At 58.6% G+C, this 22,620-nt stretch overlaps 1 protein-coding gene across 1 annotated transcript in view; it reads right to left on the bottom strand.

Annotated features, from left to right (window-relative positions):
• Positions 1–241: 241 nt before the first annotated feature.
• UMODL1 (uromodulin like 1) overlaps positions 242–22,620 on the bottom strand; it is a 56,155-nt gene continuing 33,776 nt past the window's right edge. Inside the window, exons 13-22 of the mRNA XM_032865517.1 lie at positions 22,181–22,438; positions 20,273–20,385; positions 17,620–17,833; positions 15,237–15,374; positions 13,512–13,849; positions 9,062–9,207; positions 8,306–8,542; positions 7,928–8,087; positions 6,155–6,239; positions 242–423 (exon numbers count right to left, since the gene is read on the bottom strand). Coding sequence (XP_032721408.1) covers positions 242–423; positions 6,155–6,239; positions 7,928–8,087; positions 8,306–8,542; positions 9,062–9,207; positions 13,512–13,849; positions 15,237–15,374; positions 17,620–17,833; positions 20,273–20,385; positions 22,181–22,438 — 1,871 coding nt within the window. The remainder of the gene's footprint in view (positions 424–6,154; positions 6,240–7,927; positions 8,088–8,305; positions 8,543–9,061; positions 9,208–13,511; positions 13,850–15,236; positions 15,375–17,619; positions 17,834–20,272; positions 20,386–22,180; positions 22,439–22,620) is intronic.

Here is a 22,620-nt window from a genome sequence, read left to right on the forward strand (position 1 = left end):
TCATAACAACCTCACGCGGTTGGGGTGCACCCGGGCCCTCCCCTGCTCCCCCCTCTGCCCCTCGCACTGCCCCAGGCTCCATGGCCTTAGCGCTTGTGCAAATCGACAGAACCCGGTCCCTGACAACGGATGGTCGGTTTCCCCGCCCAGGACCGGTCCTGTGGCTTCCCACCGTGAGGGCAGGATGCGGGCGTGGGAGGCACCTCCCCCACCTCCCCCACCTGCAGGCCAGCCGGGCCTCCTACTCATAGAACGCCTGGTAGCTGACGTCGTCCGCTGCGGCTCTGAAGCTATATTTGCCGGTCATTCTCTGGTAGTGCACAAGGACGAGGGCACCTGCTCCTGCCACCAAGGCAAAGACGGCCACCACGATGAGGACGAGGTAGCCGGTGTCCAGGCCTGGCTCCGCCCCTGGGCGCTCACCTGCAGGGAGTGAGACAGGCGCAGGTGGAGGGTCTGTCCGAACCCCGAGGGGCGCGTCTCCTAGTGCCCAGGACCACCTGTGGCCCAGCACTCCGACCTCACGGTGCGGGTGGAATGGGGGGCGTGGGACGGAAGAGCCACGGAGCAAGCGCTCCACGGGGGTCGGCTGCTTTGTGCCATGATCATCTGGATCTGACTGGTCCGGAGCACCACGGCGTGAGGCTCCACACGTGCCCATGTGCACGCAGGGGTCCTGAAGGTGACCAAGCAGGCGTCCCAACCCCAAGAGAAGAGCACATCGAGCAGGACAGTTTGACCTGCCCAACATTCTGGACCATGGCTAGGGGAGGTGGAGGGCTCAGGGGGGCTTGGCATATGGACACGTGGCTCGCCCAGCACAGAGAGCCACGAGCCTTCCCCACACCCGGAGGGCCGATACAGTAGAGGACAACACAGACCCAAAACAGCTGGAAATCGGGACTCGCATCCCCAGACACCCACGTTCATAGCCACAGTATCCATAGCACCTGAAGCTGGACACAACCCCCATGTTCGCCAAAGGAGGGACCATCCGCACAACGGGATATTGTCGGGCGTATAAAGGAACATGAAGGAAACTCTAAACCTTACGCTGAGTGAGAGAGAACAGTCACAAAGGACCCCACGTAGCAGGACCCTGTTTGTGGACTACCTGGAACGGGCAAAATCAGAGGCAGAAAGCACAGTGGTGTCAGGTTCTGAAGGAAGGGGGCAGGGAGGGACCCCAAACTGATGCAGAGCTGCTTTTGGGGTGATGGAAATGTTTTGAGCCTCAAAACAGGTGGTGGGTGGAGAGCACTGTGAATGGGTGACAAGCCGCAAGGTTGTTGATTTTAAGATAGTTCCCCGTATGGCATGTGAATTTCCCCCTCAGTTCTACTACATGAAACCTGCATGGCCAGAGAGAGAAGGAGGCCACCAGCCAGCCCTCTGGCCTGACCCCCCACACCCCAGGGAAGAGAGCTGCCCACCCCCATGAGGAAGGTGGGTGTCGTGGGGCCCTGAGCATGTGGGTGTGACCCACGGACAGGGCGCGGCATCACCTCCGTCCTCCATCACGGGATGTCCACCAGGGGGACAAGGGGCACCCGGATCCTGTTTCCTGTGCAGTTGCTTGTGTAGACACTGCTCTGGGTCTCCCAGGGTGTAGCATGGGTGTGCACAGTTAGCAAGATGGTCCAACAGCAACATTGGAGACCCCCACCTGGCTGCCTGGAACTTAGGTTGTCCCCTCCTCCAGAAGGAGGAAGACCCTGGGGACAGTTGCCGGGACAGTTTCAACCTCCGTAGGCACCCAGCTGGGATAGCCAGTTTCCCCAACAACAACGCACCGCCGGTCCCCAGATCCCGCCTCTGGGGGTTGCTGATGGGCCCCTGCCTCCCTTCTGTGCCTCGGGTGTGGGACATCTTGCTAGTGGACCATAATGGAGCGGGAGGACAGGAGAGCTAGCCCCTGCCCCGCAGGGGAGCCCAGAGCCAGCCCCAGAATGCCGGCTCTGGGGACGCACGGTTTGGTTTCCTGTTCCCTGCAGCGGAAGGCTTGTAACGACCCACTGACCCAGAGCAGCTCCAGGCGGGGTCCGCAAGCCAGCATCGCCCCCGGTTACTGGGGCTTGGGAATGGTCACCAGTGCACGTGAGACAGCTAGAAGTGGAGAGCGAGCACATGCTGGAACATGACCTTGTCAGCAGTGGGGGTGTCCCGGGTCCAGAAGAGACCAACTGTGTGTTGTGAGCCGCACGTGTGTCACGCAGGCGGACCACCTGTCAGTCTTTTAATAACAACCTGGCCCTCCACCGGGATAGCTCGGGCAGCCCGCACCCACGCACAGGACGGTTACCAGGGTCGCTCTGCAAACGTCATTTTGCAAAGACACGAAGCCGTCAGGGCCTTGAAGAGGATGAGGGAACATTCGAGCATCGGGCAGACATCACCGAGACTACTTCTTCCTCTTTGGACAAAGAAACTCTAGGGAGGGAGCAATAATGAGGTATCTAGCAAAGCTAATGGCCATGGAACGATTCCAAAAATTAAATCGGAAAACTGTGATGCTGCTATGAGCTTGTTGGCAGCCCACAGTTGGGGACAATGCCCAGATGGGTTCTTCTATAACATTACCAATGCGCGGTGCCGTGTGTATCCTCCAAAAAGATGCGTTGAGGTCCTAACCCCCGTACCGCAGCACTTGATGTTATTTGGAAGTAGGGTCATTGAAGATGGAATGGGTTAGCTTCAGATGAGGTCACGCTGAAGCCGGAGGGGCCCCCGATCCAACAGGACCATGTCCTTATAAGAAGACAGCCACATGAAGACACAGAGGCAGAGGAAGAACGCCGTGTGAGGACAGAGGCAGAGACACGGTGATGGGATCATACAAGCCGAGGAGAGCCAGAGCAGCAAATGCCGGGAGCTGAGAGAGCCTGGAACAGTCCCTCCCTCACTGCCCTAGCAGGAACAGCCCCGTGACACCTTGACCTTGAATTTCTGGCCTCCTGTTTTAAGCCCCCCAGTCCGTGCACTTAGCTTCCTGTGGCACCAGTGCCAGAGAACTAACACCGGTGGTGCGAAGGCTGGTGCTTGAGGGCAAATGGAGCCCACGCGGCGCAAAAGAAGGCCGAGTGGATTAGAAGCTGGGGACTGCTCCGAGAAGCCCCACCTGTCCAGGTACCAACCTGTGAGCTTGGCCGCCTTCCCAGGAATCCCCAAGTATTCTCAGACTTCCCCACCGTGAGAGTGAGGGTGATGGCAGAGCCAGAGCGTGGGTGCCCGTGGTGGGGGTGCAGAGTGTGGATGCCTGTGGGGGACACGGCATGGGTACACGTGGGGGGAAAGAATGTGGTTGCATAGGGGGGCAGGGCATGGGCACACAGGGGGACAGAGCGTGGGTGCATGTGGGGGGCAGAGTGTGGGCACCTGGGGGGCAGAGTATGGGTGCATGTGGGGGGCAGAGCATGGGCACCTGTGGGGGGGCAGAGTGGGCACATGTGGGGGCAGAGCATGGGCACACATGGGGGGATAGAGTGTGGGTGCACAATGGGGTGGGAGCTGAGTGTGGTGCACAGGGAAGAGAGTGTGGGCACAGGGTGGAACGGGGCAATTGTGAAGGGATCTGTTTGCCCGTCTTTCTCACCCCTGTAGTCTCCAACACTATTTCTGTTCATGTACTCAATTAAAATATGAAGTTTCCACCAAATGGGAGATGCCATGTTTCTAAATGTTTTTTCTATGTATTTGTGAGGCACAGTTATGGTGCAAACGAAACCTAATAATACAATAAGAAAGAATGATGGACAAGGTGAATAATTATGGTCTTGTTTTTGAGCCCGACGATTTCTAGCCTCATTCTATTTGTTGTTCTCTGCAGTGGTTGTTAGTGTGGTACTCTAATGGTTACAGATGATAACAACGAACACTTGTCGAGTAATTTCTATGGACAAGGCACTGTATGAAGTAGCAATTATTAGTATTCCCATTTTATAGATGAGGTAAATGAAGCACAATGTGGCACATGTGCACATGTTGCAGAGAAAGAGGAGAGTGTTGGACACTTAGTAGGCACGTATGCCTGTCACAGAGACAGATGAAATAATGAGTAAGTGTGTGCATGGATTGATGGGTAGATGGATGCTGCATGGATAGATAGATGGAGGAAGGAATGCTGGATAACTGGATGGATGGATGGATGGATGGATGGATGGGTGGATGGATGGAAGGATGGGTGGATGGGTGGCTGGATGGGTGGGTGGATGAGTGGATGGGTGGGTGGATGGGTGGGTGGATGGGTGGGTGGATGGTTGGGTGGAAGGATGGTTGGATGGATGGGTGGATGGATGGGTGGGTGGATGGGTGGGTGGAGGGATGGGTGGGTGGAGGGATGGGTGGATGGGTGGGTGGATGGGTGGATGATTAAATACCTGGATGAATGGATGGGTGGGTGGGTGGGTGGGTGGGAGGATGGAATCACGGGTGGATGGATGGAGGAACGATGGAAGGATGGTTTGGATCCAGAAGACTCAGTAATTTTCCCAAGACCACACATCTAGAAGCACTATATTCAAACTCAGTTCTCTTAACTGCAAGCCCAGTGCTTTTTCCACTCCAGCAGTTTTGACATTATCTATACTATTTGTGAATAAATAGAAGTCCCATTTCTATCAATGAAAATGCATATTAGGACCACCTGGTCCACCACTTCTCCTTAGAAGTTTCAGAAAATGAAGAGGGTAAAAGAAACACACAGTCCTAGGATGGGCCCTGTAACCCCCTGATGACCAGTGCAGACCCCAGAACCTGGAGCCCAGCTCCAGAAAGGCACCATCAGTAGGCCCCCAAACCTGGAATCTTTTAAATTTCCCAAATACTTTGGATGAGAAGCAGCCGTTGGAATCACCAGCCAAGAGGCCCTGCTTCCCTCTTCCTGCTCCCTCAGCTTCCTTCCCAAGCCCTGAACAGACTCAGACCCAGGCTCAGACCCCACATCCAAGACCCTGAAGGTCTTGTGCAGGAAGATACAGAGAGGCAAGGAGGGCCATCAAAGTCAGGGAAGAAAACAACAAAAAAGGAGCTACAAAAGGAGAAAAACTAAAGTAGCAGAAACAAAGATCATGGAAGTTTCTTTCTTTCCGGCACAAAACTCGGAGGTCGGAGGCCTAGGCTGGCACACTCGCTCTGTGGTGTCTTTGGGAATGGGGCTCCTTCCAGCTCCAGTCCCCAAGGCCTTTAGGGTCTGCCAGGCAGAGGACTGCAGCCTTCCCCACCCCACCCCTGTGCCCGCCAGGCAAGAGGAAGAAAGGGACACGTGAGGGGCAGCCCTGCGGGAACTGTCACTCCACCTCCTGTTTGCATCTCATTGGCCAGAACTTACTCACACGGCCACACTGGGCTGCCAGGCTGGCTGGGAATGACAGCATTTATCCCCAACAGCCACCTGCCAGCGAAAGCCCGGGGGTTCCACGACTATGAGGGAGGAGGACAGATGTTGGGACACAGCTAGTGGTTTCTGTCTTAATATCCAGAGCACACCATTTCCCCCATCCGATTAAAAGAAACAACAACAACAATAAAATGGATCTCAAAGGAAATAAAATGCTTTTCTGGAAAGGTGATGGTGGCCTTTGGAATCGCACTGGATGTCATGGACTGGTGGGAGCTTTATACCAAGGGAGAAAGCCATGCCTTTTTTTTTTTTTTTTTTTTGCATCTTCTGCTGTAGCCAAGCCCAGAATAAAGAGGTTTCTTGTGCGTGCGCACACTGGTACACGCATACACACATGCACGTGCATACACACGGAACCCGACCTGGTGCAGCCCGCCTTCCTCCCTCCACAACCCACATGGTGTATCAATCCCACATCAGGAAACTACCAGTTTCATGGGACACAATTCAAAATACCGCTTTGTCCAAGAGCGAGCTGACTTCCCGTAGCGCCCGCCGTTCCTTCCGCAGCAGCGTGGGGACCTGAGGACCGTGAGGGCTCCTCCTGCCTGGGGCTACTGGGAAGGGCCGGCCCCACTCTGCGTGCAGAGGCTGGAATCGGGGCTCTCCGTGAACCCAGCTGCTGTGTCTGCTGTGATGGGTCTACAGAGCGTCCTGGCCGGTGGCTCCTGGTCGCGGCAGGCAGGTTCACACGCGGGGGAGACGGAACCCAGTTCCATCTTTCCTTTAACTGACTCAACCGAGTCACCGACTCACCTTCAGACTGAATGAGGGGTCCCCAGGACGTCTGGTGTGTTGCAGACGCTTCCCGGCTTCTTGGGGACCGGACGTCATCACAATTCTGTTGTTTTGAAATGAGGGAAACTTCCAGTTAGTTGAACGGAACTGTTCAGCTCTGAGAAATGTGGTCACTGTCGGGGTAAGACTCTGATCCGGTTGTTGTAAACCAGCTAGATGAGCTCAGGCAGGGAAGGGGACCAGGGGCCTGGACCGCCAGGACCACAGGGCTCTGCCGGTGCGACGGGAGGGACGGTGGGTAGCCAGGGCTGGAGGAAACCAGGTTCGAGAGAACACCGGCTGAACCATCTCCAACCCCAGACCCCTGGGCCCCTCGGGCCCTCTGTCAGCTCTGCGTCTCCTTGGCCTTCTCCATGGCCTGCCACAGCCGCTTGCTCCTTTCCACACTCTACCTCGCAGACAGCTTCAGGGATGTGGTGGGACCCGCTCACCATACACCTGCTCTATGTCCCCCTAAACAATGTTGACGCCCTGGCCCCCAGCACCTGCAGATGGGACCTTATTTGGAAACACAGTCTTTGCAGATGAAGTTAAAGCGAGGTCATTGGGGTGGGTCCCAGTCCTACCCAGCTGTGTCCTTGTGAAAAGGGGAGGTTGAACACAGACATGCTCAGAGGGAAGCTGTGAAGACGCAGGGAGAAGCCGGTGTCTCCGCGCCAAAGATAGAGCCTGGAATGAGTTTCCCTCCTGCCACAGCCCCTCAGAGGATGCAGTCCTGCTGCCTCAGCTGCCCCGTGGTGCCCTGTGCTCACAGCCAAGGACACCAGCACGACAGCCCTCCTCTGGGGACGTGGAAGGAACTGTGTAGAGCCGTATCATAAAAACTCTGGGGACTTGCGACTCCTCACAGAGGTCACTGTGACGACTAATACCCTTCGTATTTTGGACGGACTTTAGAGCAGGTGCATGCCCATGGCCACCCTTAGCCGGTGGTCATCCTGGGGTCTGTGCGCCTTTCAGTCCTTTTTTCCGCAAGGTCTATGGGATGAGACAAAGTGACATCAACAAAATCGGTTCTTCTCCTCTGCATGTCCTGAGGCTGCTTGGGGCTGGTCACCGAGGGAGGCCGCAGGGTTCTGCGAGCCGCGTAGGAACAATCCTGGCCCCCGGAAGACAGACACACACGCAGCCGCTGAACCGGGGGCCAGCAGAGCTCTCTACACTGTCCTCGGCACAGACAACGTCCGCGAAGCACTTGTCTGGTGTGAACGGCTTTCACACCTCAGGACCACAAAGCGTCATTTCACAGTTAAACAGCTAAGGAAATGAGAATATAAAATTATTCAAGATCCCAGTGTGGAGGATGAACAGGGAGGAAACCCTCCTATGCAGTATCGCAGTGGCTGGGATTCAACAGCGTTCCGTCCGTGCTGCTAAAAATAATACGAAATTAAAGGACCGTGTTTACACTCAGATATGCATTCTCCTCGGAGAAGAGAAGCCCCGCAGCCCCAGGGGCGGCCTGGGGTGTGCTGTGATAACCAGCAGGTGGCACGGCCTCCAGGTGGAGGCAGCTTAGCCACAACCACGTGGACCGCCCACCCACGAGCTGCCCACTGCCCACACCTCCTTTTGTGCCTTTATGGGGCTCAGGCTGTAGGGCCCCGTGTCTCCTCCCAAAAGTTGGGCCCTGGAGCCGCCCCGGCCCTGGGCCTCAGCTAACCGAGCGACCCTCCTCAGAGCCACAGGGACGCGAGTCCAGACACAAGTTTGGGAAAGCGCAACACCTACTATTTTGCATGTGGTCCCAGGGGAGTCCATGCAGATGCGGAGCCGGCAGTGCAGGTAGACGATGGAGTTGTTGATGAAGGAGAAGATTTTCAGCTTAAACTGGGCCTTGCTGGAATCCCCGTTCTCGATCACGTGCGTGTGCGTGTTGGGGATGGGGCAGCTGGGGAGCGAGGGACCGGGACTCACTGGTCAGGATCCGCCCCCTCTGCACCCCATCCCGTTCCCAGTCAGGCACACCATCCACGCTGTGCGTGGGAGGCAGGGACCGCCAGGTCTCCCAGTCCCCCGAGACTCGGGCGTCACTGAAAACCCAGGCCTGCCTCTCCGTGAGGGTCTGGGAACTCAGAGGCCCCCGAGCAGCCCGCAGCCGGCACCCACCTGTCGTTGATGAAGACGAACATGACCGGGTCCCTGGCGTTGCTGGACGGCGTCGCCCAGCACTCGGTCAGGACCACCTTGAGGTTGCTGTTCTGGTTATAGAGCCCCACCTCGATCTTGATGTCGTCGCTGGCGGACACGGTATAATTCCGGGGTATAGGGGAGTCCCCAATAAACAGCTGCATCTCGGTGACAAAATTACCGGAGCCGTGGAGGTCCTCGATAATGGTGTAAACCCTGCCAGAGCAGGTGGGTTCAGCAGGTGCACTTCTGTGACCCCGCCCCTTCCCATTGCTCCCCAGAAAGCAACCCCAGAGGAAGAGGAAGTAAAGGCAGACCACCAGCGGGACCGGGCAAAGAAATGCTGCCTGTTCTGAGCCGGCTGGAGTGGGGTGTCAGCCCCCGGAGGTGGGTGTCTGGAGGAGACTTGAGGACAGACAGGGGTGGGGGTCGGCTTCCCAGTGGGATAGAGAGGCCCCAGACAGCCGGGGAGACATGGTCACGGGGAAGCCATGGGCGGGATCACCAGGACTGGGGTGTCCCCTGTGACTGGCTAGGGCGCACACTGGCTTTCTTTGGTTGGTCCAGGTTTGGAAGTGAAGACAACAGTTAGGGGAACTGGTAGTTCCTAACCAAGTCTGGCCATTGTCAGTCTCACAAAAGGGTCCTCAAGTGATTGAAACCCTAAAGAAATCCAAAGCAAAGGCGCTAGGGGGAGACTGAGCTGGGGAGGGGCGGCAGGACCTCTGCACTCACCCCCACTCCGGGGTGTAGCCTGATGACGTCAGGAGGTCATTCTGGAAGGCACAATGGATGGGGCTCAGGATCTTCAGGTGGTGGATGATGGCGTCGGGGGACAGGTCGTTCCTCAGCGTGGTCCTCACCACTGTACTCGTCATGTTCTGAACACAAACGGGCATCAGTACGCTCCCGGACCCCAGCAGCCCCGCCCCCAGCATGCCAGCAGACCATGGTTCTGGGTGCCGGGGGAGGGGTGGCTCTTCCCTAAAGCTTGTCCCCAAATATGAACACTCTGACCATCTTTTCCCAACATCAAATGCCAAAGAGCATGTCAAGTGCCGACCCCTGACTTCGCCTGTGTCCTTTGCCCGTTTTCCCCATCAGAGGAAAACCAGAGGCAAACTGGACCAGCTGATACCCCCAAATGACGGATGGGGTTCCTCCCCAGACAATCCCCCAGCACATTTCTGAAAGTGAGAGCGCAAGACCCTCCCCAAAGAAATCGAGCTAAAATCATGGGGTTGAAGTCTGCGTGGGACCACCAGATTTCTCTCCCCCCACCATCATCTGGGCGGAGAACAAGGAACCCGAGGACAAGCTCCAGAGAGGGATGGTCATTGCGACGGGAACTTGGGGTGTGGGAGTACATGAGCCCCCAGGGAACAAGGCTGAGCCCGTTCCTGTGCATGAAGTGAGGCCTGTAGACCAAGCACAGAGACTAAGCACGCGAGAGTTCCGGAGTTTCTCCAGATCGCAGAACAGAGCCGGAGAGCCTGGGGCGGGCAGCTGCCCGATGTGCTCAGTGGACAGCAGGTAGGAGGGGATGGACACGTCTGTGAAAACCACCCTCATCACACTGGAGCTGAGCCAAGGCTGTCGTTGGACCAAACACCTCAAGTGACAATCGTTTGCGGCGTTTTGCTCGCTCGTGGCTTGGAGTTGGATCGTGGTGGGCTTCCCAAGATCAGCGTCCCTTCACAGGCACCTCCTACGCTGTCACTAGGACGCGGCCCGGCGCCGGCCAAGGACAGCTGCAGACGGCCCGTGGTTGGTGCATCGTGGTGGGCGTGGCGTGGCCTTGGTTAGTCACCAGCCTTGGCGTCTCAGGAGTAGACGAGAGACGGGGGAACTGTGAAACAGACAAGCCGACCGTCCACGAAGAGGAAGCAGGGGTGCGGCTGAAACATCACGCTAAGAAGCCGCATCCGGGAACGTCCACAGAACCACACAGCCACGGAAGCAGGAGCGCACGGACGTGGCGTGGCCAGCAGTGCGTCTGGTCATGGAGAGCCTGCCAGGGAACGATGGCTGAAAATAGACACTTGGAGACCAGCCGTGCTGATGGGACCCACAGATCTGGTAGAGACGTGGAATCCAGGGGCCAGTCGGGTTCTGGCAGGAGTGGGTCACGGGTGGTGCAAAGTTTGTAGGAGCGCGAGGGGGGAGTGGCCGCTGGCAGAGGGTCCTGGACTGAAGTCACTGTGGGGAAGCCGTTTTCGGTGCTCCTCGGCATCTCCGGCTCCCACACCGACTCCTTACTTGTTGCTCGTTTATGAGAAATTACAGCAAGTGTGTTTTCCCTCGTGTGTCTGTGACACAGACCCACGCAAGCCCCAGTAAATGGACAACATCCAAAAACCATTAGCTTATATCGGAAGCTACTGGATATTATTGCTGTCTCTAGGTTTTTGTATATATGGTGAAATTAGAATTACTGAAACCCACGTGAATTCTTGGAACTCATTTTCCTTCGTAGGGACTAGTGACGCCTTAGCTTCCGGGAACAAACTTGCCTACGTTCTTGATTGCATTATCCAAAGACGGAAGCATGGAAACACTTTGGCATTTGCACCTATCTCTGTGTTTGCTTCTATCTGCCCCTCCGTACTTTGGAACAGTTATCGATCTACATGATGTTTGTAGGTCCGGCAGCAACTTCCAGCTGAGAAGCAGAAGCTCCTGGGAGTGTAGAGTCGTAACCGACGTGGCGTCAAGTGTACGATGGGCTGTGCCCCGGGCACCCTGGCCAGGGTACGTGCTCGCCGTGTCATTCGGTGCCTTTGAAAACTGCTTTGGGAAGAGCCTCAGACACCCTGGCCAGCTCCCCGCTGTCTCCGTAGAATTTGGGAAGATGACCGCGGACGCCGGTGAATCTTCTGGGGCGCGGACCACTGTGTCTCTGAGCATCGTCTGCACGATCAGCTCACAGCACGTCGGACTTGGGGGTGGGGTGGCTTAAAGCCTTAGATTTAGCTTCTAAAAAATCGGGAGGTCAGTACAATTTAAACTGCTTAACTACCCCCCCCCCCGCAAAATAAGGAAAGAGGAGGAGGCGGCGGAACCTGCTAACTGTACATATTCCATCGTGTTTGTGTAAGTCCGTGTTTGGAGAATCTTAGGTTTTGGCAAGTACCAAAAACATCAAGAACTTTTGTGGATTCCGGGACTGGGATGACTCACCCAAGACGCATTTCCCTCCGCTCTGAACAGGCCCTGAGCCCCACTGAAGGTAACAGGAGGAGCCGTCGTGTCCGTGCAGCTCGGGGAAACAGAGGCAGAGAGCCAGTGCGCTGGCCCGCCTGGGACCCCGGCCATCGGTAGGACACTCACCCCGCACGGCGCAACAGCACTGACCATGTCGTTTCCCGCACCGTTCACTCTGGTCTGCGAGCCTGCAGTGTGCTCACTGGGACCTGAGACCCTCGGGGGCTGCCCTGCCCATGCCCGCCCTCCAGCCTGCGGCTGCCTCGGGGCTTTGGGGCTCCGCACTGAAGCCCCCAAGAAGCTGCTGCTCCTGTCCACGCAGCCCTCGTCCACGTGAGTCTGAGGAATCCGTAAGAAAGAGAAGGAGGCCCCAGGGCCATGTTTAAGTTGTGCTGGTTGGAGGGTGGGAGGGGGGCTGACAAAGGCTCTGTGGTCACTGGGGACATCCTGGTGGCCCCTTCAACCCAGGACCCCTGAGGAGGCTGGAATCATACTGGAGAGAAGCAAGCAGAGCCACTGGGCAAGTGCACCGCCCTGCCATGGTCCCCCACAGGTCCATGTGCCTGCTGACCCCGCAGCTGACCATTCCCCACAGGTCCACGTGCACACTGACCCCGCAGCCCTAGCACCTGGCCCCCAGCTCACCTGCCCCTCACCTGCCGTGTTATCTGTCACTGAGCCCAGACCATGCCCTGGGGCCCACGTGTCCCCACGAGGAGCAAGGACCACGCTCCAAACCGAAGCATCTGAGTGCCAGGACCTTTGCCCTCCCGGTACCCTGCAAGGCCCCTGGAAAGGCAGAGTCGCAGAGGCCACAAGGCTGGTCCTTGGAGGCAGGGTCACCCTGACCCCCGCTGACCTTGCTGAGCCTCCAGGTCCCGTTGGTGAAACGTGCATCCCGGGACCTAACCGTCACCAGGGGCTCAGAACACCAGCCTGCGGGTCCATGGGGCGACGCTTCCCCACCTTGTTCTAGGAAACAAGGCCTCCAACTGCTGTCACAAGGTTCTTAGGGGCTGAAGTCCGTGTTCCTGAGTCCCTGCCCAGTGGACCAACTTAGCTAAGGAGGATAACCTCCCTGTCCTCACTGCCACGCCAGCCCCTCTGCTGACTGTCTCCCAGCCCCCCTGACAACACCAGCCCCTTCCATGCACACCCCCCAACCCAGGCCCCTGCCTCCCAGAACCACGCAGACACCTTCCACCTGGTCACACCCCCCAGCTTCCTGCCCCCCTCACGAGCCACTGTCACGTCTCCCCTGGCTGTGCACACAGTCCTCTCCGCACACATCTGGGGACCATGTCAGTTTCCGCACATCCTGTCCCAGGGTTGCCCGTTTCTCAGGGGGCCACCATGCTCAGTGCTGCCCTGTCCCCCCATGTCCAGTGAGGCAGGGTGCCCAGAGGACACTGGCATCCTCCTCCCGCAGCTCAGTGCACACAGTGCAGGGAGGAGGGAGGCAAGAGAGACACGGGAGCTTTAACTGCGGCCTCGAGCCAGGCTGGGAAGAACCAGGGCCTGGAGCCTGTCCGCGCAGCACACAGGGTGCGGGGGTACCACAGACCAGGGGAGATCACAGGGGAGACAGGAAACGCCACCAGCCGGCCCTAACTGGGCTCCCCTCTGTGCGGGCAGAGGGAGGACCCCGAGCCTGTCGAGGACTCTGGTGAAGATAACCATTCACAGGCCACAATGCCTCGGCCCAGGTCCTTCTGATCACACCAGCCGCTTGCCCAGTGTGCACAAACACGCACACACTCACTCACACACATGCACGTTCTCAGACATATGTACCCCTGCAGCCACCTTCCTGCCTTTTTCCTCTCCTACTGGCCGTCTATCCTGCCCATGCTTCAGAGTCACTGGAAGTCGTCTTTAAACCCTGAGGCTGACCCCAGGCCCTTTGCACCAAAATCCTACAGGCAGAGCTGGACGTACTGCCCCGCCCACATGCCCCCGAGCCCGGCCCCCCAGCCCTTACGCTTTGCATGACGGTCCCGCACTCACTCCACCCAGCCACCAGGAGCACGTGCGTGCTGTTGTGGTCGCTGACGTTGCAGGATGGGTGTCCCAGGTACAGGGAGGACTCGGGGATGGACTCCTGCTGCAGGAAACGTCTCTGGATGGTGATGGCCACCTTCTCAATCTCGCAGAGCACCCTGACCGCCTCGGTCAGGCTCAGCCGCTGCGGTGGCTCCTGGGGGCCCTGGCTGGTCCCTGGCACAGAGGCAGCCCCGGTTCCTGCTGGGGTGGGAAGCTGCTCCAGGCCCGGGACCAGAGAGGGGCCGGGGGCCTGGGTCGTGTTGCTGGGAGAGTCATCTGCAAGGCACAAGATGAACCCCAAAGCTGGGTCTGTGTTTGGGGTCTGCTACCCAAGCCTGGACTGTGCAGCGCGCACGGGGGGGAGGGGACGCAGGGGGGTGAGGGCAGGTCAGATGGGAAGAGCATCGCGTGCCAGGACTGAACATTCCGCCCATGGCCGCACACGGGCACCTGTCGCACGTTCCTGCCAGCCTCCAGCGCGGCCAGGCTGGGCTTGCCGGGGGCTCCCGTGAGCCAGGAAACCAAGGTGCCCTCTGCCCCCTGGACTCTCCCAGGCTGACACCAGGTGTGGGCCAAGCCCGCGCACTTGCTGGGACAAGCCCTCTAGTCTCTAAGGTGGGTTAATGATGTTTACTCTCAGGATCCTGAGTCCCTAGCTCTGGGTCCAGCGTCCCGCTTCCCCCAAAGCATGGTTTCAACCTCCATCGGACCACAGCTCAGCCTGCTCCCTGGGCCCGGCCCCAACCCCTGCCACCCTGGCACCTGTCTTCTCTTCTCTCAAGGTGGGGCTTGCCCACGGCTCTGTCCCCTCGTCTAGCTCCCTTGTCTCCAGGATGCAGTCCAAACCCCGGCCTGTGGCATTCATCGCCTTCTCAACCGGCCTCGGCTACTTCTTGACAGCTGGCTTCCCCCTCCCTCCCACCCATCTCCTGAGGGCGTCCACATTTCCGCCAGCCCAGACTGCACCCAGGCCAGGCGCACCATCAGGAGCTCTGTTCTCCCTGCTGCATGGACCCAGCACCCGCTGCCTAGTGCTGTCCTCGCTGGCCTTTAAGAATGGCTCTAAGACACCTCTTGCAGGAAGCCCCCCCACCGACCACACTCATGGGGCTGCTACCACTTAGTCCCCCCGAGCCTCCTGCTTCTACCTCAAGCAGAACACATTCCATATTCCCGATGACAGATGTTTACTTGTATAAACATCTGTCTCGATCCGCTAGACCGCAGATCCCTGGATGGAGGGGTCCCCTCAGGGTCAATGTCGAATCCACTGAGGCCCCATTTAACAGGAAAAGCACCAGGTGGGGAGAAGGTGCCAAGCAGAAACACTTCCCACGTGTTGCTTCTCACACAGGCTGTAGGCTCTGCGGGTCAACTTCTAGGATGGGAGAGAACACAGCCGACCTTACGTGTGTCCTTTCTCATCAGGGGCACTTGGAGACATGCGGTGTCGCCCAGGAGGCTGGAGACGCATGGGAGAGCGTGAGGGGGCACATACGTGTGCATGGGCACACATGCGCGCACAGGCACACATGTTAGAAAACCAGTCCGGGGCATAAAAACATGCAGCCCTCGTTAGGACAGGGAGCACTCTGTGAACACACATCCTTAAGAGAACAGATTACCCAACAGGGTCTCAGAAAAGGGATTATGGGAATCTCACCCTCACAGGGTCTTCCAGAATATTCCGGGGGGGAGTGGGGGGCGCCGCCCACGCAGCTGCAGATGAAGGAGCCCAGAGTGTTGCGGCAGGAGGCGCCCAGCTCACAGTCGTGCTCCTGGTTCTCACACTCGTCGTAATCTGCGCGACATCAGAACGAAGACAGGACACGGTCACAGGGTCGCGGGGCCTGAGCGCCACACGGCTCCCCCCATGCCGGATGTTGGGCCGCGGAGTTGAAAATTACGGAGTGACGGCAAAGCTGCCCGGTTCTGGGGAGTTCAGGAGACAGGGAGGCACCTGCTTCTGGCCAGCGTCCGGACGTCTGCGGGGACCGCTGGGGGAAGGAGGGTTCTTGGTCCCCAGGGTGCTGGGCAGGACAGCAGAGCAGCTCACTGGGGGACAAGCAGGACGCCAGCCCCAGCCGCAGCCCCTGGCCTGGGGCCCAGACACCCCCGCGGCAAGCCCGTCCCCGCAGAAGGCCCTCTGCCCCTGCTAGTTTGGTCTCTACGCTGAGCTACTCTGACTCAGTCTGCCTGATTTCTCTGTGGGACCATCATCCGCTTGCAAACTTCTGCTTCTCAAGCAAGACGGAGGGGGGGGGGGGTCTTTGTGTATGAAGTACAGTCCCAGCTGAGGTCGACTTCTGTAGGCTAAAGTCCTGCTGGGATCTTCTCAGCGAGCGTCGTCAGACCGATTTCCAGGAAGCAGAGCAAATCCTGTTCGTGCCCGAGGCCCGCCTCGGCCCACTCTGCCGTCTCCAGTGCTTCTGGCTAGAGCCCCACTGCCCCCAGAGGGACATGCGTGGCCCATTTCAGTGCGAGCATCCATGGTTGTTACTCTCGGCCACTCATCTGCGTTTCTTCCGTCCTCCGTCGTCGGCTCAGTCTGGCCTGGATTTATCTCTGTCCTAAAGATCGTGCAGGTTCTTGCCCTTTTTTTTTTTTTTAAGATTTTATTTTATTTATTTGACAGACAGAGATCACCAGTAAGTAGAGAGTCAGGCAGAGAGAGAGAGGAGGAAGCAGGATCCTCGCTGAGCAAGGAGCCTGACATGGGACTAGATCCCAGGACCCCGGGATCGTGACCTGAGCTGAAGGCAGAGGCTTTAACCCACTAGGACATCCAGGCGCCCTGGTTCTTGCCCTTATTATTGACATGTGGGGGTCCCTCCCTCTACAGGGATGTAACTCTTCACGTTATTCAAGCAATGTTTGGGGTGTTACTTTCTTCACAATGGGGTCTTTATTTTGTATAATATAAAAGTGACATTTTATGGAGTCAACTATTTTAGCCTTCGCCTCTGTGGGCTTCTTTTCTATTTTTAACTTAGAAAGCCCTTCTCATCCCCCAAACCAGAAGACTAACGTATATGGTCTCTGATTGTTTTTGTGCACGTAACTCTAAGTTTTTGTCGTTTATTTTCAAGTATGCTACGTGCTATGAACTGAATTGTGCCCCCAAAATGCATATGTTGGGGTTCCTGGGGGGCTCATTGGTTTGGGCATCAGCCTTCGGCTCAGATCATGATCCCAGTGTCCTGGGATTGAGTCCCATGTCGGGCTCCTTGCTCAGCAGGGATCCTGCTTCTCCCTCTGCCCCTCCCCCTGCTTGTACTCGCTCCGTTACATAATAAATAAAATCTTTTTTACAAATGCGTACGGTGAAGCCCCAGCTGCTACTGTGACCGTATTTGCAGATGGGGTGTTGAGAAGGTAATTGAGGCTAAATGAGCCCATAAAGTGGGACCCTTCTAAGCGGGGCACCAGGGCTCTGTGCGCACACCCAGGGGAGAGGCCAGAGTGAGGAGGCTCTGTCCACATGGCAGGGAGAGGCTCGCCACAGAAAACAAACCAGCCAGCCCCTGGATCCTGGACGTCCGGCCTCCAGGGCCGAGAACTATACGTGTGCTGCGGAAACCGCCCCGTTTGTGGCATTGGGTTCCGACGGCTCCAGCGGATGACTATGACTTGAGAGAAAAATGTAAATCACCTTCTCTCCCTGCTTTTCCATTATTTTTATCAGGATCTCCCTGGAAACTGTGCTTGGGAGGAAGTGTGGCTGCAGGGAGAGACAAGTGTGTCCCCAGCCCGGTCATGTGGTGGCCGAGGAGGCCCAGGGCGGGGCACGGCTGCTGGAAGGGAGACAGGATCTCCGGGCATCTGTACAGCCTCGAGCCAGACGTTTCCAGCCCCTAAACCTTCAGAAACTACACAGAAGCGGTAAGAGAATTGAGGGTCCTGTCTGCTCCCGGCTTTTACCTCCCGCCTGGGGACCCGGAGAGAAGGCACTGGGGGTGACATCTTCCAAAGGAAGGCAGAAGGCAGGCTTTGTCCGCCTCTCTTTCAGACACAGTGAGTCTCCGGGTGGCCCAGCCTCCACTTACCCTGGATGAAGGTGTCCCCTCCGGCCACCTCCAGCAGAGACGCGTTCTGAAAGGCCACGAGGAATGCGGCGGACACCTCGCGGACATCCACGTCTGCGGTGATCAGCAGGTTAAACTCCACCACGACGCTGCCGTTGGTGATGCTGGTCACCTCCATCTGGACCCCGCCGCTGTCCAAGAGCCGGAGCATGACGGCCGGCAAGGACGCCCGCACCTTTGGAGAGACCGCGTGTGAAAAGAGCCGCCCGCCGAGAGGAAGCCTGACCCAAGGGGCAGCTCCTGGGAGTCTGGCCAGCAGCAAAAGGGACAAAGCCGATAGTCAGTTCTGGGCCCAGGCCTGTGTTCTGTGTCCCAAGCCCAACATGAGTGCCGGTGGGTCCTGAGGCCCTGGGGAGAGTCCCGTTCCCTCCCCGCCACCCTGAGGGCACGTCTGCTGGCCGGTGCAGGCAAGATGCAACAGCCCTATCCTGGGGGGACACATTCCCTGAGGGGGGCTCGGGACGGCATTTAGAATCTGCTACTCTCAGCGCACGGCCATGGAGGGCGGGGGCTGGGCAGGTGGTCGTGGGGGGACACCTCTCTCTCATTGTGTGTTTTCTAGAACTGTCCCCCTACTCTTGATCCTACAGAACAGCTCCCGTCCCCTTCTCCCCTCCTTCCCCGAAACGGCTTCCCTGTGAGCCTTCCTGAGGGACAGGCAGCTCCCGCCTGGCTTTCTACTTTGCCACCTTGAACGGAACCTGCCTCGCACGCTGTGGGGTTTTCCTGGCCCTCGTGGCCAGAATGCCCAGAGAGACACACGACTGCTGTGGCTTTAAGCAGTCCACACAGCCCGAGTCTTCTGTGGAAAAGAGCACCTCCAGGGTCCGGCCGCACAGAAAACCTCGTCCTCGTCTGGACCCCGGAGGTGGGTGGCTCAAGGCACAGGCTCATGGATTCACTTCCTGGCGTTGGGACAGCCGTGAGCAAATCCGCTGTCATCCATGGCCGCCTGGGCCGTCACACAGGGATCACACAGAGATAGCTGGCTCTTCTCTGTCTGTCTGTCTCTCTCTGTCCTTCTGTCTGTCTCTCTTTTTCTGCCTGGGACTTCCAGAGAGGGATCTGTTACGGGCTTGGGCTAAAGACATTTTGGGTTGCATTTCAAATCCATCTCAAAGCAAAGTTCCAGGCCCCCGTGAAGAAGTGACAAGGGACACAGCATCCCGTGAACCCACAATCTCCCAAAACGTGTCCTCAAGTCCTAGCTCTGTGACATGTTGCACAGTTATTTGCTATCCCGAACTCTAGACAAACCGACAACCGTCCCCAGAAGCAGGAGAGCGAGGCCGCGGTTTGGAGAGGAAGGGGTCATGCAGGCAGTGGAGTGGGAGTGGGGCTGCCACACGTGCCCCCAGAGCTCTGTGCACTGATGCCTCGTTAAATTCTACGTGACCATCTGGGAAACAAACAAGAGGCCAGAGCCCGAACCGGCAACAACTCTTGACTCCGCGCACTGGGCCGCGAGCAGCGCAGCCAGAACAAGTAAGGCAGGATCCCGGGTCCCAGATCTCCCAGACCCCAGATCCCGGGTCCCAGCTCCAGTGGGGTACTCCCTGGAGGCGGCAGGACCCCTCTCACGGGCTAGTACTGCCCTTGGGCTGGGCGGACTCCGGGGGCCGCGCCCTGCCGTGCGCACGCTCCGCCTCCAGGTGGCGCTGCCAAGCCCCCGACCGGGTCTTCAGCCCCGGAGCCTGGAAACGCGGGAACCGACCACACGGCCACGGTCCAGACTTGACCGCGCGGGTCGGGCCGAGGGCACCCTCCGAGCGTCAAAGGGGAATCCGACCTCCAGCCGAGAGGAACACGGGGCGGCCGCCTGGACTGCCTGTGGCAGGGCCGCTTCTCTGCGAGCGCGCGTGGGACGGGGCAGCCCTGGAACGACGAGGGAGGCCGGCAGCAGCCCCGCTCGCGCTGGCCGGGACCGCAAGCGCCCGCACACCGTGCACCCCGCGAGGGAATGTGTGCAGCCGCACCGTGGGGCCATCCCGCCCAGAGCGTGGCCAAGTCCCGCCGAGCCGTGGACGTGCTGACGCCCGCTCGGAGGTAGAAGCCCGACGCAGAGGGTCCCTTCCTGCGGGATTCGGGGCGCAGGAGAGGGCAGGGCGGACAGAGCCACAGACAGAGCACAGGAGCCGTGGTCAGGGATGCCGGGGGCGGGGGGCAGGGAGGGTTGCTGAGAACAGGCGGGGCCTCCTTTTGGGGGTGATGGGAACGTTCTGGAATGAGCCGTGACCATTGCACAATTTCACAAGTAAGACCTCAACCACGGCACCAAGCCAGAAGCGTGAATTTTAGGGTATGTGAAAAAGATGCCAATTTTTTAAAACGTTTCCTTCGTGAGGCTTCCTGCCCCACGGGGTCCCCCGTCGATGAAGGAGTCTCGCTCCCCAGCTACCAGGGCCAAAGAGGATGCAGCCGGGGGGGGGGGCGGCAGGGGCAGGCAAGGCTCCCCCCTGCTGAGGCAGCTCGTGGCAGACCCTGGGGGCACCCAGCTTCCTCGGGAGGGGAGGGGTCCCGAGCACCTACAGGTCTAGGTCCTGCTTGGCTGTGACTGGGTTCTGCCCGCCCCCCTCGGTGCGTCCCTAAAGGAAGGGGCGGTTTCCCGACTCACCGTCCTCAGGAATCGCTCGTGGAAGTCCTGGTACTCCTGGCTGCTCGCATCACGGAAGGCGTCCACGTAGCTGACGTCCACCACTCTCACTCGGCCTCTGAGTTTCTGGGCCGCTGCGGGACGGAGAGCAAACACGTCTGTGGCGGTGACAATTAGGGGACGGGAAAAGCGTTGGGTCATATATTTGGGGACTTGTCTCCATAGTGACATTTTCGTGGTGGCCAGAAAGAGGGTCACATCGAGGCAGACGGCACCCGGCACGCACAGACAGAGCCCACCGACCCCAGAGGATGCTCACTGTCTGCGTCCAGAGGCAGAACCTTCTGGAGGTTGTGGAACTAGGCCAGCCCCCCTGTGCTCCTCCCTACCCCTGCACGGCTCCACACACATGGCGTCCAGGTGATTTACCAGCAGGGATGACTTCGAGAGTGAAAGGAGCCACTATCTATTAATTTGACAGATGCCACAGGTGTACTCCTGGCTGTCCTGGGCAAACCAAGCTGTGGGGTGGCCCTGCCCCACCGTGGTCAGAGCTCGCAGCCCACAGCAGACTGCTCAGAGGTCCTTATCCTCTTCTCCCTCCCCCGAGAGCTCTGTCTCTCTGCTGCGTTAAGGACCATCCTTGCTCCACTAGCATCTGTCCCCACCATGTGGGGCTTCCAGAAGGCTGTGGGACAAGAACATGGGCCAAGGACATTGCCAAGCCACATCCTGGGGTCCGGCACAGCGGCCACCTCGTTCAGTCCTTCACCAGATATCTGTGAAGCACCTGCTACGTGTCCAGTGTTCTGGGCAGTGGAGGAAAGGCCAAGGCTCTCCTGACAAGGGCAGACTCCTGCCCCCACGGCTTGTCGCCCAGGCCTAGGACAAACCACAAAGCCGTCCCAGGACGCATGGCTGGATGACCCACAAAGCCATGTTCTTGGGATTCCTACTGTCACAGCACCAGAGGGCTGGTGCGCTGGTGTGCAGCCTGGTCTAAAAGCTCCAGGAGTGGAACAGGTGCATAGGTGTCCAGGTGAAAAGGGACACGGACCCGCCCCAGGTATGAGTCTCATGCCCACAGGGGGCTCCTCCCTCCAGCGGGTGAGACAGTCCAAGGCCACAGAGATGCTGAGCCCAACACGGGCTCAACCTGACTGGTGGCTGACACTGACCGCCCCTTCTCCGGAGGCTCACCATGAACCTGCTGGAGGATGTCCTTGCACAGCGTCCTCCCTCTGATCTCCCAGCCCACAGTGAATCCGTACTTCAAGGGACACAGACGGAAGCCCTATGCTCTTCTTACTGGCATCCCCAAGGGCTGTGTCTCCCACCTTGGAGAACATTACCATCAGCCCTGAGGCCGCTGCCCAAGGTCTGAGGACCCATTTGCAACATCAGCCAGCCCGCGGCCCTTCGAGCAAGTTAGACATTCAGGAAAACATCTGGATGACGGGAGCAAAGGAGGAGAAACGAGGGGTTTCTCCGGACGCACAGCGATCAGGACTGTGAGAGCCGAGCTGTCCAACAGTCTGACTCCCCAGTGTCTATCGGTCCCTCCTAGAAGCCAAGTCCAGGTCTGCAGAGAGCGGGACCAGCCAGAGAGCTTGCGGAACACTCGGCACACCGGCACCGCCCGCCGGAGGTGGTTCCCTCCGCTGGCAGAGTCCTGAGCGCTTTGCGTCCCCGCGTTGCCCACGGTCTGCCCCGCGCCTTTCCCAAAACACGCCGCCTCCTGGCTCGGGCTTTGCAAGCCAGCCCCGTGGGACCAGAGTCAGGCATTCCCGGGCCGACGAGAGGGCAGAACCCCAGCCCCTCGCAAAGGAATGCCGCTCCTTTGTGCTGAACGTGCCGCTGAAAGTCGTTCTCACGCTCCTTCCCTCCTTTTAAGAACAAGCAGCAACAAGCGTCTCTGAAACCGGTTACCTGTCCTCACTTTCAGGCGGGCCCGGGCACTTCCTTTCCCACAGGCCTGGGCCGTGATCTCCACCAGGTGCAGGACGCCTGGCTCCAGTCCCGACAGCGTCAGGCTCGCGTTCCGGGTCTCCAGGTGCACCGCGGGGCTCCGCGCGGGGACCAGGGTGAGCTGGAAGGTGGGGTGCAGGGCGAGATCTGCCGCCCATGCCACGTGGAAGCTGGTGCTGGTCACATCGGAGACGGTGACCCTTTTGATGGGGGCGGGAACTGTGAAGGGGACATAAACACTGAGAAGATTGAAATTAATCCAGTTCCGAGGAGAGAGGACCAGAGAAACCTCACCAAATGTGAACATCAGATACACCGCTCGGGGGCACGAGAGGGCGTCCGGGGACGCCAGCCCGGGGAAGGCCTACGAAGTCCCCTCCTGCTAGCCGTGCGTGCGGTGC

Source organism: Lontra canadensis, unplaced genomic scaffold, assembly GCF_010015895.1.
Source record: "Lontra canadensis isolate GAN:19392208 unplaced genomic scaffold, GSC_riverotter_1.0 scaffold29, whole genome shotgun sequence".
Lineage (NCBI taxonomy): Eukaryota > Metazoa > Chordata > Mammalia > Carnivora > Mustelidae > Lontra > Lontra canadensis.